This window comes from Cynara cardunculus, unplaced genomic scaffold, assembly GCF_001531365.2.
Source record: "Cynara cardunculus var. scolymus isolate 2C unplaced genomic scaffold, CcrdV1 Un_Scaffold_7261, whole genome shotgun sequence".
Taxonomy (NCBI): Eukaryota; Viridiplantae; Streptophyta; class Magnoliopsida; order Asterales; family Asteraceae; genus Cynara; species Cynara cardunculus.
The window spans coordinates 1-15,664 of NW_020203447.1; the positions used below are offsets into that span (position 1 = coordinate 1).

Below are 15,664 nucleotides of genomic sequence, written 5' to 3' on the forward strand. Positions count from 1 at the left end.
ATATATATATATATATATATTATCTTATAAACCAGATTTATTAAAAGTTTTAAACAATTTTTAATGCATAAAATATTATACATTTATTCTTAAAAGTCTTAAAAACAACTCATAATGCATTAAGTACTACTACTTTATGCATTCAGTCTTAACATGTCTTAATCTACAACTAAATAACATATAGTACGAGTTATCAATGCACATTATTACCTTAACTTTTCATGTTCCCAAGATACTTTTGACACATTTCACTCATGTCTTCACCCTCTCATACCTCTATGTCTTCTCCTCATCTCCCAATGTGATATTCAAAGTGATATTCACCATGAGTTGTTAAAAGATATCTCATTCATCTCTCATTCAATTGCTCTATAATTCGAACTCTTGGTCTTGCTCTTGATTCTTTGCTCTTGGTATAAATCGAACACATTTGTGGAGTCATTTAAATATGTTGGATTTTAAATATATTGGATTTTAAACTGTCATACAATTTTTTTCATCGATAGACTGTAATTGGAACCATAATTCTTATTTATTCAAATTGTATTAATATGTAAAGACCAAATGTAACTTATATCATCGTTAAATCTTCTCTACTAAAACCAATGAAACTTCAAATCGTTAAAATTCACGGCTTCCGCTGCATTGTATGGATACACAACTAGCATGTATATATATATATCGCATATACAACAAAGAAGAACGATACAAACTAAATTAAATACCTCATTCTTTTAACATAATTCGCTTACTCAAAACTCTTGCACCCTCAATCACTATCCTCTAAACTCTCGTAACGAATTCTGTCTGTATCCTTTTATATATTTGTATTAAAGACATACAACTTATTTAAACTACCATATTTCATCTAATATTGTAAACAATTAATTATAAAAGAATAAATGTTAGGTTACTCTTTTGGACCATTGAATTTGTAAACCATAACATATATATGTCTGATGTGATAAACACCAATAAAATGAGTCACCATCCAATTACTTAAAAGAAAAACAAAATACCAAATTTCATTATCAAAACAACCACAACCATAACCATAATCCATGATCCATTATCCATTGGGGTCACTAATAATTTCATTATTTAAGGATCAAAACCTGACCTAAACCACCAAACAATTTTAGGTCAGATATACATCAATCCCAACATAGGGAATTTTACCCGCATATTTCTAAAATACTGGTATAAATTCGTTCTTATTTAAATATTTATAATTATATATAAATATGTTTATGTAATTTCGACGTTTCATATCAATAATGACCAACCATCGTGACGCTATTAACGTCTAACTAAATTTTCACACTTTTAAACAATTCCGTTTCTAAATCATTATCATCATAATTAGCAACAAGATGACTTACGTATCGTATAATTTTGGCTTTTTAATCAACAAAAAGAATTGAATAATTAGGGATGAGTTACCAAGTTTTTTTTTTTCTACAATACCATGTAACAACCAATTATAATTGGTGTGTTAAATCTTGTACATCTACCAACCAACCGTTCTTGGTACCAATTTTTTTGTTGGTATTGTTTTCTACCAACTTTATGTTACATATATGAAAACTTGACATTTTATTAAAACTTTGATACTCTGACTGGTATTTTGAATTTACAGGTAATACATGTCATCTTTAGAGGTTTCAAGTTACAGTGTTTAATACACATACACACTAGAACATGTTGGCACTCGTTTAGTAGCAACCTGAAGGGCATTGTAACGGGGACGAAGGCAATGAGAGAGAGGGAGGGACAACGAGTGATGATACACATTTGGCGATTCAGGGTTAAATTGGGATTTAAGTAAGAAAAAAGAGGATGAAATGATGATGTCAAATGAAATAGAAAACTAAAAAAACTTTTAACTTTAAAATTCAAAACTCAAAAATCGAAAGCTATATTTTACTATTAATTAATAAATAAGTTAGTATTATAATATTATCATTGTATGGATTTTCAATATCATGTATTAAATATATAAGTTCACATACTCTATATGATATTACAAATTAACAATAATTGTTACCAATTAAATTGGTACGATTGGTATATATGCTAAGTGGTACAAAATTGTCAACTCTAAAATAAACTAATGCTTGTTATTCTTTGGTTTTAAATACTTATTTTATCTTGGTTTAATTTGTCAATACATATCCAACAACTATTTGATAATAATACCGAAAATACTTCTTAACAACTAAGAATTATAATAAAAAAAATTAAAATAATACCAAAAATACTTCTTAACAACTAAGAATTATAATAAAAAAATTAAAATAATACCGAAAATACTTCTTAACAACACAAAATTATGAAATATTGAGAATTATAATAATCTCATAAATATTTATGATAATAAATAAATAAATTTGAATGTAAGAGAAAGAAAAGACATTCCCTTTCTTAATAATGCAAAACATGTCTTATTTTCCTTTGATGAGTTTTTGTAATAATTTATATTAATTGGAAACTTTATAACATTGAAATTAAATCCATTGCATGTGAACATAAACCATAATATATTTCAAAAGTCAAACTCTTAAATAATGAAATTATTTGATATTGAAAATCGTACCTTAATTTCAAATAAAATATATCATATATTTAATATGATTTAATTTATTTGATATTATTAAAATATATTAACAAACAAATAATATTAAGTAAGTTTAATAATATGCATCAATAAACAAATAATAAATGCCTTATTTTATAATATTTGTATTTTTTGTAATATAAATCGTGTTTTTATTTATTTTATTCAACTACATTATATATTATAAAATATTTGACCGCTTATAGACATTATATACCTCTTGTTAATGCATGGTCTATTCAAATTCAGGTTTAAAATAAGTTATCACTGTATGCATACAACTTTTGAAAGCTTTATGTTTGAACTTAATTAAATCAACTAATAAACCAGTTCAAATATAAAATAAACTTTGAATGATAGAATAATCCATAAATCTCAGATTTATTAAAAAATCAATAAAAAAATACTTATAGGCCTACCGCAGGTCTGAAACATCAGACATTCACAATAAATTCGAATTTTAACCTAACATTTTGATAAAAGTTATTGATAATCTACAACTTTAACTTTATAAAAAGTCAAAAATCAATTATTTCATCCATATAAAACGGATTATTACAATTTAAGTACACAGTTTATAAAAAAACATATTTAACAATATTAATTCTTTTAAATTTAAAGGGCGAAATAAAAAAATGATATTTTTTTGTTTTAAAAGTCAACCTCACTAAGGTCAAACAATGAGACACACTTCATTTGTAAATCGACTACGTGATCACGTCGAAATTGAAATCACGTTTATAATTTAAAATATCTGTAATATTTATATTATATTATAAAGTATTTGATAAAAACTCTTAAAAATTATTTTTTATGCATAAATTATTGTTTATTAATGCATATTATTTAAAATTTAAGATTACAAGTAAATTATGCATAGTTACAACTTATTAGAGCTCTATTTTTGAATTCGTATAACTAACTGCAGATAAATATAATCAAATACAAGATAAACATCTCATTTTAAATATAAAAAATTTAAGATATAATTAAGATAATCATTGATTTCTAACAGAATTCATGATCTTTATAAAATTATATTGTTAAGTCAAAAATAAATTAATTCGTTATTACACCTAAATTAAACTATAATAAAAAAACTGCATTAAAGAAATAGTAAAAAAAAACAAAAACTTTTATATAATTAATTTGATATTAATATCGATATATTTTTTCAAATATTTATAATATCATCAAGTTTATTTTTATTCAAAAGTAAAAAATTATTATTCTCAAAATCACATAAACTGTAGTATGTCAATATAAACAAAAAATAAACGATACATTAAAATGAATATGTATCTCGCTGCATTACGTAGGTACTCTTTTAGTTTATAGATAAGGTAGAGTTTCAAATAAGGAAATAAAAAGGTTGAAAACGTACGAAAAATGAAAAAAAAAAATCATGTATGTATTTTTATACGTAAATAACTCGTAAAAAGTATGTAATCAAACTTAAGTTCATATATGCATATTTAAATGAATTTTTTCGGCTTTATCAATAATTTACATAAAAATAATTTAATTTTACGTTCTCAACTTTTTTATAATTTTATTTAAATCCTCCTCTTATAACTAAAATAAACAAATTAAAAATCAAATTTAAAGTTTAATTGCTTAAATCTATTTATAAATAATGAATTTGAATATTTTTTTAAATAATTTTTTTCTACGTATAATCATCGCAATTTCATGATAACATTGGTCTTTTAAAAAAACTTATAATTATAAAATTTTAATTTAATATATAAATTAATAGTAGCATATTATGTATATAATTAAATACTATTAAAATAAAAAAGGTGAAGAGAAGAGATGAGATGGGTATGAAAGAAAGACGTCTCCAAGTTACAAGGATGGAAAGCATAATGTACAAGCATATAAAGCATTGATGTGGAAATTCGAAATTTTAATGCGTCGCTGTTTACATGTGTTGTTTGCGACTATCGGGTATTGCCGGCCTCTTTCCTCCCTCACACACAACACAAGAGAGAAAAGCATATACCTATAACAAGAATCTCTACTCCCTCTATAAACACGATACTCTCTCCTCTTCAATTTTCCAACTGCTTTTCAAATATCTCTTCTCATCCTCGCCTAATTCTCAATTTTGGTGTCAAACAACCACATATACAATCCAAATTCAGAAAAAAATGGTTGTGGGTATGATGAAATGGAGGCCATGGCCACCACTTTCATCCAAGAAATTTAAAGCCAAGATCATCATACGGCATCTTCAAGGATTGCCTGCAACTTCAGATGGTGGGTCTCAAGATCTTTCGGGATTGGCTGTTGAAGTTAAGTGGAAAGGCTCTAATAAGTCCAACAATCCGCTGAGATTTAAGAGAAGTGTGAGGAGGAATGTTACCAAGGAAGGATTTTTGAAAGATGATGGGATTGTGGAATGGAATGAGGAATTTGATACTGTTTGTAATTTCTTGGGTTTGAGAGATGGGGGTTTTCATCAGTGGGAAGTTGCATTCACGGTGTTTGATGTAAGTCCTCAACCCGATCAACTTGAATCATCTTGTTGGCTTCAATTACTTTTATTGTTTCTAACGATAATCTTATTCCGTTTTATGTTTTATCACAAGAATTTTTATTAACTTTTGTCCTGCGAGTTGAAATTTTCATCAATCAAGCCTCATCTGAGATTGATTTTGTATCTTTATATAAAGAATCTTCGAAAATTTTGTTCATTCAACTCTTGTATTTTTTGGGGTTTTGACTTTGTAGGAAGATCAAAGTAGGTTTTCTGTGAAACTATTCATTTAGTAGTGAACTGGAAGATCTGATTTTAGATCCTATTGGGGGTGGTTAACTGGCGAAGGTTTTGATAGATGTCAATTTCAACCATAAATATTATTTTATATTTTTCCCTTTATGGGGTTCAAAGTTCTCTATATATTCAACTCATAATTAAATTTGATCAGCAGATCGCTTTCTTTAACTGAAAGCCATATATGGCTGGATCAAAAATGACTGTATACCAGCATATGTCCAAGTTCTTTCAGCAAAAGGGTCTTGTTGGTTTGCAGGATATGATCCAAATAATAAAAAAGTTTTAGGGATAACAACTCTTCATGTATTGGCTCCTATCTGCTACTGCTACTGCTCGTGTTCATGTTCATGATCATGTTAGAGTTCATACCGCATTTGATCTTGGTATAGTATTACTGGTGTAATTGTATAAATATGACCACTTGAGGATCAACAATCTCCATCGAGATCGATACACGTATTCCTATTATTTTTAGTGGTTCATTTGGGTTAAAGAAGAAAAAGTTATGCCTCGAGCTTTCCAATATTGAACAATAGAGTTTTTGTCAATAAAGAGGGTAGGCCTTTTAGTATTCTATCCAATTAAAAGCTATAGTTGGCCTTTAATTATATCTATATCCATCTTCTAACGTGCCGTTCCTATTGAGTCACCATGAACAAGGATGAGGTCTTCTGGGCATACAACCTATCTTTAAATTAAATCAAGAGGGAATTTAGAATTCTATTTCTCAAGTTATTTTCCTATTTTTTTACTTTTCCTGCCAAAGTTGACTTGGAACAGAGGAATACCCTTAAGGCTAGTAACTGTTAAGCAACCTGCCCCAGATACCTTTATTATATTTTTCTACAGAAATATGCTATCTTTTTAGGAATTTGGCCAAAATAGACATTTATGACCTCCCAATTTAATTTATAGTCGCTTTTTTACATAATATATCAAAATAGCCAAGATTTCTCAAGTCCAACTTTAGCTATTTGTGAAATTCATTTTTTATGAAAATATAATATTCATAAAGTAGCAATTTTACAAGTTGTTAAAGTTAAAGTGTTACTTGCAAAATGCTGACATAGAATGGTCACTTGCTAAATTACTACTTGTTAAACTTGCTAAAGTGGCAAGTTGCACTTTAACAACTTGTTAAAAGTATTTATTTTATGAATATTAAATTCTTAAAAAGTAATTTCTCAAGTTGCTAAAGTACTAGTTGTGAAATATGGTTATTTTGCATCGGTTGAGTAGAAAAGTAGCTACAAAATGCATTGAGGAGTTCGGGATGCCTATTTTGGATAATTTCCCTTTCTTTTTTCCTTTCGCCTTGAAGTTATATACATGTATAGTATGCATACTCTTTTGAGCGTCCCTAAAGAGATTTGAACTCAACAACTTATGGTTGTAGAAGTCCACAGATACCATTGGGCCAAAGACGAGTTGGTTTTATGTGTAGGTTTCTCATTGATTCTGTTAGCCTTTTTTGACATTGTCTGTCTTGTTCAGGGCTCAAATCAAGGACCAAAAAAGAGGTATTCTGCTGTTGCAACTGGATCGTTGAACCTTGTCGAATTTTCTTCTTCTGCTGAGCGAAACGAGACTGATATAAGCATTCCTCTTTCAGCGACTAGTAGCATCACAGAGTGTGGACCTATACTTTGTGTAAGTGCCTTCAATTTGTCCTTTTTGATCATTGGGTTCTCAAATTTATGTATTAAAGTCTTTGTTCATCAAATATGCAGGTATCTCTCAGCCTGCTCGAGCTGAGGATTCCACACGAGAGTACAGAACAAGCACATGGGTCTGTTATACCTCTTCCATTGTCACCCCATTATGGAGAAATCTCAATTACGGAGAAAGATGAGCGATCAGGTCTTAAAGCCGGTCTTAGGAAGGTCAGGATCTTCAGGGCAATATCAGTTAATCAGGCTAAAAAGGCATGTCGTGAAGAAGAGGGTAGCGATGGAAAAAGCTCAGTCAGAAGTTACGATGCTGACTACCCATTTGACACTGACTCACTTGAAGCAGATGAAGTTGATTCAGAGGAAGTAAAAGATGCTGATTCTACTGTTAGGAAGTCTTTCAGTTACGGAACTCTGGCATATGCAAATCGTGCTGGAGGGTTATCTTACTTCAATTCAAGTTCTAGTGAAGATGAGGATTGGATTTACTACCGCAATTATAAAGAAAAATCCGATTATTCAAGTCCATCTATCATCGATCCCTCAGAAACACAAAGCACAAAACGAAGCATCTTCCCATGGAGGAAGAGGAAGTTGAGTTTTAGATCCCCAAAAACTAGAGGAGAACCACTTTTGAAAAAAGATTCCGGAGAAGAAGGTGGAGATGACATAGATTTTGATCGCCGAATGCTGAGTTCTTCAGACGAGTCCACTTATGGGGTAAATTTTTCTCAAATCTTTATATAAATCTGTCTTAACTTTAATAAACATATGATATTCTTGTAATGAATAATGAATTACCTTATACTTTGAATTGACTTTTGGTTATGAACTTGGCTGCAGCCTAAAAGTGAGGCGGACATGAATGCAAACAGGTCTTCGATCTCTGAATTTGGAGAAGACAATTTTGCTGTAGGTACGTGGGAGAAGAAGGAGGTGATAAGCAGGGATGGGCAGATGAAGCTCCAGACCCAAGTTTTCTTTGCTTCAATTGATCAAAGAAGCGAAAGAGCAGCTGGTGAGAGTGCATGCACAGCTTTAGTCGCGATTATTGCAGATTGGTTCCAAAACAACTGGAACGAAATGCCAATCAAGTCCCAACTCGATAGCCTAATTCGAGAAGGTTCATTAGAGTGGAGAAATCTTTGTGAGAACGAAGTTTATAGGGAGAGGTTCCCAGATAAGCACTTTGACCTTGAGACCGTGCTCCAAGCCAAGATCCGTAATCTTGCAGTAGTCCCTGAAAAGTCATTCATCGGATTCTTTCAACCTGAAGGGCTCGAGGAGGGTGATCTTCACTTTCTTGATGGTGCTATGTCGTTTGACAGCATATGGGATGAGATCAGTAAGATCAGTTGTAGCCATAGTGACAACATGAATCCATTGGTCTACGTTGTAAGCTGGAATGACCATTTTTTCGTGTTGAAAGTTGAACGGGATGCATACTACATTATCGACACATTGGGAGAGAGGCTTTATGAAGGATGCAATCAGGCCTATGTGTTGAAGTTCGATAAAGATACAACAATAGAGAGACTACCAACTGAGGATACACAAAAATTAAACGAAAAGACAGAAGGCGAAAAGGTGAATGCGAGTGAAAGCAAGGAGACTGAATTGGCGGTTGTCGATAGTGAGAAAGAGAAAGCGGAGGCTATGGTGTGCAGCGGAAAAGAGTCATGCAAAGAGTATATAAAGAGGTTTTTAGCTGCAATTCCGATAAGAGAACTGCAGGCTGATCTGAAGAAAGGGTTGATGGCGGCATCGACACCACTTGTTCATCATCGGCTGCAAATCGAATTTCACCAGACCGAGTACTTCCAGCCTCCGAGCAACGAGACGATGGCTATTACGGTATGAATTAACACTTGGTAACTGATGTTAATTGTTTTTGTAGCCTAACACCCCAAAAAAACCATGAATGGGTTAAAAATAATGAAATCTCATTCGTGTCCTCTTATTTTTGATGGGTTTTTCCGACATTGTTGTGAGGATGGAAGTTATAATGTAAATGTCTAATATGCATGAATCTGTGTTAAATGTTCGGTGTTGATTACTTGTGGATGTTATATAGCAAATATGTACCCAATAAATTACATAACATACTCAAACTTTGCTTATTTTTATTTTTCGACATTCTTACGAATTTTATCTTGATTTTGTAAATAAATTGATGTTTTACTTATTATGATAACGCAAATAACCCTTGTATTCTTTTGAGACTAAACGTAATAATCAGTTAATGTTTTTCCTTTATTATCAAAAATAGAACTTGTAATGTAATTATATAAAATTTGAATGGAAATGTAATAAATGGTTACAAAAGAAATAAAAATGTAAAAGAATGCATTACAAATATTCAAACACATTTGATCATTACTTGACAATGACAACACACCCTCAACACAGGAACCAAAAAAAAATCAGCAGCAAATGGGGCATACCAGCAGCCCGTTCTCGTTACACTCCGAACACTTCTCCGGCAACCCTTCGTCACCGGAATCTACCTTCCGGCTACCGCTGCAACTACGACACACCACAAACCGAACTCCGCCGCACCCTTCGCAAACCCCTTCAGACATGTTTAATGGGATTCCAGCCAAAAGTGGCCGGAATTTCCCTTGCTCGTGCAACCGTAGAACTTCCTCTGCTCCTCCGATGTATCTTCCCTTAATAAACAGCCTCGGCGGGACCACTTTTCCGCCCAAAATCCGCCACAGTTCATCTCTGAAATCCAAGTGCATCGATAGATCTCGTTCGTGGTATAGAACCCTAAAACTTTCTAGTAAAAATCGTATACTCGAGCAATCTTCGAATGTCTTTCGGATGCTTCTGAGCCCTGTAGTGTATAGAATGACCGAATTGCTTCCTCCCGGCGGACAGATTTTCTCGAAATCCGAAAGGGGATTATTGATTTCTTCTAATTTGAGCGATTTCAATGGCGGTTCTGGTTCTGGCTCTGGATCTAAATCGGCTCCAATGTTCTGTAAAACCCTGTTTCTTCTCTCTGTTTCTTGAGCTTTAACCTCCAAGACCGCCTGCTCAAAAGCAGCCAACAGTTTAGGGTCAAAAAGCGTGCCAGAATCCAAATCCGGTGGCTGGAAAGACGAGATGTCAATCTCCGACAAAGGGGTAGAAGCAAAACTTTTGGGATTCCCATGTACCAGCTTCTGATCAGCAACCGGGTCACTCATGGGTCGAACATTCTCTTTGTCCCCAACACCAAAATCCGAATCGGATTCATCATCATCTTCAAGATCCTTCATGAGCTCCGATACATCGATGATTTCATGTTCATGGACTGAAACACTACTCTGTTTTTCAACCTGCGTTTCTTTTTCTTCTTCAGAAACCAAATGGGTTTCAAGTTTGTTGCCCGATTTCACAAAGAAATTATCGATAAACCCGTCGGCTGCATTAGCATGAAGAATCCGATCAGGTTTCAAGTAGCCGATTGTTTTAATCGTCTTCAATTTCTTCAAGAACTTCCCCTTCACACCCTTCATGTTCTTCTTCTTCCTGACCTGTATATACAAAAACTGTATGTATATATTTCTTCAGGCGCATTCAATTTCTTGAAGAATCAATTGGGATAAAAATGGGGATTTCAATGAGGTTAGAAGTGAAGATTGTTGGCTTCTTTTATCTTCTTAACGGCTAGAAAGATTATGGGGGCGTAGTTTTAAATTTTGTAACGATAAGGTAAGAAGAGGTCCACTATTAGCTGGAGTGGACCTGATTTTTAGGCCGTCAGATGTGATATTTAACACGTGTATGATTATGATCGGTCGAATAGTAAGCACTTTATAGTGGTGGCAACGGTCGAACGGGATTATGGCGTATTTTGGCATTCCTTTCCAATTTCTTTTATTTTACCAAGCAACTACTGTTTCATACACAATTTAATAGTAAATCGATCTTTGGTTAACGATTTCACTCATAAAATAGTTTTGAGCCACGAACCCATGACAACAATTAGGGGTGCTCAAAAATCCAACCAACCCGATCAATCCAGCCCAATCTAACATGAAATAACTTAATGTTAAGCAACCCGATGTCTAATTAAGTTGTAAAATTGTCAAACTGTAAGTATTGTGTTGATATTGGATTACTATTATTTGAGTCCAACCCAACCCAATGGACCCAATATCCTTTTATTTTTTAGATTTCATAATGACTGTAACAATATCCATCAATACTCATTAATTTATAAAACGCCTAAAAAAATTTAAGCGTCATAAGAGAATACTTTGTAGAAACAAATTTTTTTTTATCTAAAAGTGTTACAGTAAATTGATAAGAAATTTTTAAGTGTTTTAACAAAAAAAAAAACATTTTTAAAATATATGTCGTATTAACTATTTTATATGACACTTTTGAGAAATAAAAACTGATCATTTTATAAAACACATGTGTTTATAGAATATATTTTTCTCTAATAATTTAATATAAAATAGTTGATATAAAAATATGTCATATAAAACTTGTTAAACATCCATTAACATCCTATAGGTTAAGTTATATATAAAATACTTTATTGTAAATTTTAATCAGACGAAATAAATATTGGTTGACGATTAGAACCGGATTATTATTTATCATTTCATCAATTGAAAGTAAACATTTGACATTATTAAATAACCTAAAAACCTAAATTTTGTCTATTTTAAATAAATATGACGATAAATTTGAATAATCTAATATAAGGAATATAATCCATGGATCGAATATCATGTTTATAAATAAAGACATAAAGACGATAGTGATTTGGCAAAGACTTGATTGAAGTATGCATAATACATGTGTTCTCATCAATTCAAGTATTTTATTACTACGTATTGTATATGCTCATTGACCAGTCAACTCAAGTTGTTGAAGTAATGGTGGGACTTTCTTGGCTACCGGCGAGTTCCGACACACCGGACAAGTAGGATGAACCTTCAACCATGTGTCTATACAGTTCACATGAAACAAGTGGCCGCATTCCGGCAATAAGCGGACGACGTCCTCCAGTTTATAATCAGCCAAGCAGACAGAGCAACCAGAGGCGTTGGCATCGGCAGGAGTGACACCCTTGTGAGCCATCGTAGCCTGAGAGTAAAGAAACGTCGGAAAAGTCAGGAGAACATCATCATCAAGGCCTGGAGAGATTGTTATAAGTCGGTGGTCGACATTATTGTGGATGGTGGCACCGAAAGAGATGGTGGGTGGTGGTGATCGAGAGCGTTTGCAGATGTAAGAAGTGAAGGTGAGGGTGAGTAGAAGGAGGATTAGGACAAAGAATCCGACGACAAATAGGTAGTCACTGATTCCTTGTGATTTACCGGTGGTGGTGGTCGTGGTATACGGTGGTTGTACGGAGTCCTGTGTGACGTTCATATTATGAGTGAGAAGAATTTAAGGTTGGAAAGTTGTGAATACGAGGTTGAGAAAGTTCCACAAAAACAGATTGAGAGTGCAATTAAAGACTTTGAGTTGGAGGTTCGAATTTATGTTTATGGATGGAAAGACTTGAAACTTATCCAAGTTTTGTTTTCATTTACTTAGTTTCATTTTTGATTGACTTCTGAACGAACATGTGAAATTAAATAATAATAGTTTTATTATTTTAAGATTAAATAAAGTTTAAGAAATATTATGTATAGTTATATCCGTTATGGAAATGCGAGTGGCGGAAATTATATATATATATATATATATATATATATAGGAAAGTCAACTTATGTCATTTTCTATGGGCGTATAATTACTGGTAAAATAACAAGTAGTATTTAGTCGCGTCAAGAAGGTTGATCTTGGAAGCAAAGGAAATGAAGTAAGCGAGAAGGGATCTAAACGTTTTAAAACGATATAATATGAAACAATATTAAAAATACGTATATGCTAAAATAACCCTGGTTGTAATTTTTATATGGTTTGTATTTGAATTAGCATATATATATATATAGAGAGAGAGAGAGAGAGAGAGAGGGGCCTGTTTCTGACATTTTTTAGGCCCTGAGCGAGATGTAAAAAAGGGTCCTCGATAAGTACGATATTTTTTCAATATATTGTTTTTATCATCCGAAATAACATTGAATTCATATAAAACCATTTTTCCGAGTATTCCTGGACGCAAAATCAATCGATACTTATTTCTAAATTAATATTATCTACTAGAACATTTTTATGTAGTATCAGGAATTTATTTCATCATCAAAAACATCGTATGATATAGTTTTGGTACATAGAATGATATCATCTGTAGTCACAAAGTCGATTCTTCTGATTTCCGAGTTACACTATGTAAATCAATGTAAATAGGTTGGTTTTCCATGTCATCTCATGTTAATGTTTTTTAACATCATTTTAAATTTTTATATCATGTTTTCGAATTTGGGAAGATTAACATCATTTTAAACTTTTATACTATGTTTTCGAATTTGAGAAGATTAACACAATTTCAAACTGTTATATTATGTTTTTGAATTTAGGAAAGAAAGAAAAAATGAGAAAGGAAAATAAAAATAAAAGGAAAGAATAAAAATAAAGTTTTTTATTTGTGTTTTTATTAGAGAAGAGAGAGGAAGGAAAAATAATGAAATAAAAATGAATTTTGATATAATTTTTTTCCTTTCCCTAAAAAAATCTCGAGAACATAATATTTTTCTTCCCCAATTACTTTCCTCTCTTTCCTACGTAAAAGAAGACTCAAGAACATAGAGTTAGTGTTAAAAAAAACTTGGAATCATCAATTATATAAATTAAAAAAACTCATGTTGGGGATAATTTGAGATCTTATTCTTCTTTTAGAGATAAAATAGTACATAAGATTTATACACTAAATATTAGATAATAAAGAACAACTATGAAAAAACAATTACAGTTTTATTATTCTAAATATATATATAAGTTGTACCGTCTTATATGGTTAATACTTTTTTCAAAAGATGGGGATTTTGTTAGCTAATAACAAAAAAAATCTATCATATTCTAATATAAAAAATAGAATTCACGCAAGAATGGAACAATCAAAAGAGTCAATGGGAGATAAATTATGGAGAATATATCAAAGTTTTCGAAGCAAGTAGTTTTAGACGTTGGTTTTAGATTAAAAAACCTAGAAAAACATTAAATAATATTATATAATGAACGACAGATTAACATCTTTATACATTTTTTTCTCCAATATATTTAATTAATACATGTTTGGGTCTTTAATAGTTAATGTAGTACAAAAATATTTTCTTGTCATATTAGATACTAATTTTTTATGTGTCTTTTATTTACTATTTTTTTTAAACTACTATTATATATATTAAAAAAATTTGGGTCCCTAATTTTTATGGGCCCTGGGCGTACGCCCGTCCCGCCCTCCTCCAAGGACGGCCCTGGAGAGAGAAACAGAGAGAGAGAGAGAGAGAGAGAGAGAGAGAGAGAAAGAGGCGGAACACAAGCTTTCCAACCGTAGGGGTAGGACCTGATATATTATATATTTTCAAAAATACAAAAAATACACAATCCAAAGTTAAAACATAGTAGAACTCTAAAACTAGACGTCCAATATGAAAATATCAAACATCGCTAATCAAAGTGAACTTGTCGATCTTTCGCGGCCTTGAAGTCCTCCACAATTTCCTTAGAGCGTTTATGTTGTAGTATCACGTACATGAACAAGTCCAAAGAAACGCTTTATAATGAATCCCTCTTTATTAACAAATCTCAAAATAATAGACATTTGCTCTTTTATGAGACTCATCCCGTGCTTCGTCAACCAGTAAACAAAACTTTGAACCACCAATTTCCTCACAAATTATTTGTCTCATCTTATTTGATATAAGATCAAAAGTTCTTTTTGAATCAACTGTGATGTGTATGATGCATATATGGGAGCACACAGAATAACTCTTTAAGCTCGATGCTAAACTCACCAAGTGCCTCCAACACTTCAAGAAAATTCCCCCCGTTAATGGAATCTAACTTTTCATTGTGGCCTCTAAATGCAACCACTTAAAAGGCTCATTGGCTCAAGTAATAACATTTTAAACCCAATCAAAGTATCAAATTTTTTTTGAACCTTATCATTAATCAAACAATGTCAAACAATAACACCTTAAAACTCGAATAAAAATATAGAATGAAAAAACCACTGTGATTTAGGGGGTGTAATCGGATTATTTGATGAAGATGAAGTTGAAATCACATATATTCCACTTGCATTCGGATTTGGTTCTTCATGTTGCTCTTCCATGGAGATTGGAGACTGGAGAGGGTGAGACCACGAGAGGCTGGAGGTCGAGACTCGACTCATTCGAGAGTGGTCAACGCGGGGAGGAAGGATATATCAACAGGTTTGTAATTTCAATAATGGAAACTAGAAATTGTAATTTTGTTCATAAGTTGCTCGCGTAAGTTTGTCGGTCGATATGGTCATGTGGGGCATGTGGCGATGAAGAATCAACTACTTTAGACTTTAGTTGGATTGGATTAAAAGCTTAGTGGACTCTAATGTGGGGGGCCAGATTAAAAAAAATTGGAATTAACAATTAAAAGCCCAAACTATATATACTTGATGAATCAAAAAGCTCAGGGGCCAAAGCCCCTAAAGGCCTATAT

At 32.0% G+C, this 15,664-nt stretch overlaps 3 protein-coding genes across 3 annotated transcripts; 1 reads left to right on the forward strand and 2 right to left on the reverse strand.

Moving 5' to 3' along the window:
- Positions 1-4,648: 4,648 nt before the first annotated feature.
- LOC112504900 lies at positions 4,649-9,165 on the forward strand. Its single transcript, XM_025108856.1, has 4 exons — positions 4,649-5,112; positions 6,894-7,049; positions 7,130-7,789; positions 7,913-9,165. The coding sequence occupies exons 1-4, from the start codon at positions 4,771-4,773 to the stop codon at positions 8,927-8,929; spliced, it is 2,175 nt and encodes a 724-aa protein (XP_024964624.1). The 5' UTR covers positions 4,649-4,770; the 3' UTR covers positions 8,930-9,165.
- A 299-nt stretch (positions 9,166-9,464) lies between these two features.
- Positions 9,465-10,575, reverse strand: LOC112504899 (uncharacterized protein At3g28850). The gene has a single exon (XM_025108855.1). It carries the CDS (start codon positions 10,573-10,575, stop codon positions 9,493-9,495), a length of 1,083 nt encoding a protein of 360 aa, XP_024964623.1. The 3' UTR covers positions 9,465-9,492.
- Positions 10,576-11,917: 1,342 nt separating this feature from the next.
- On the reverse strand, positions 11,918-12,448 carry LOC112504897 (RING-H2 finger protein ATL70-like). The gene has a single exon (XM_025108853.1). The coding sequence runs from the start codon at positions 12,446-12,448 to the stop codon at positions 11,918-11,920; it is 531 nt and encodes a 176-aa protein (XP_024964621.1).
- Between the last annotated feature and the right edge of the window lie 3,216 nt (positions 12,449-15,664).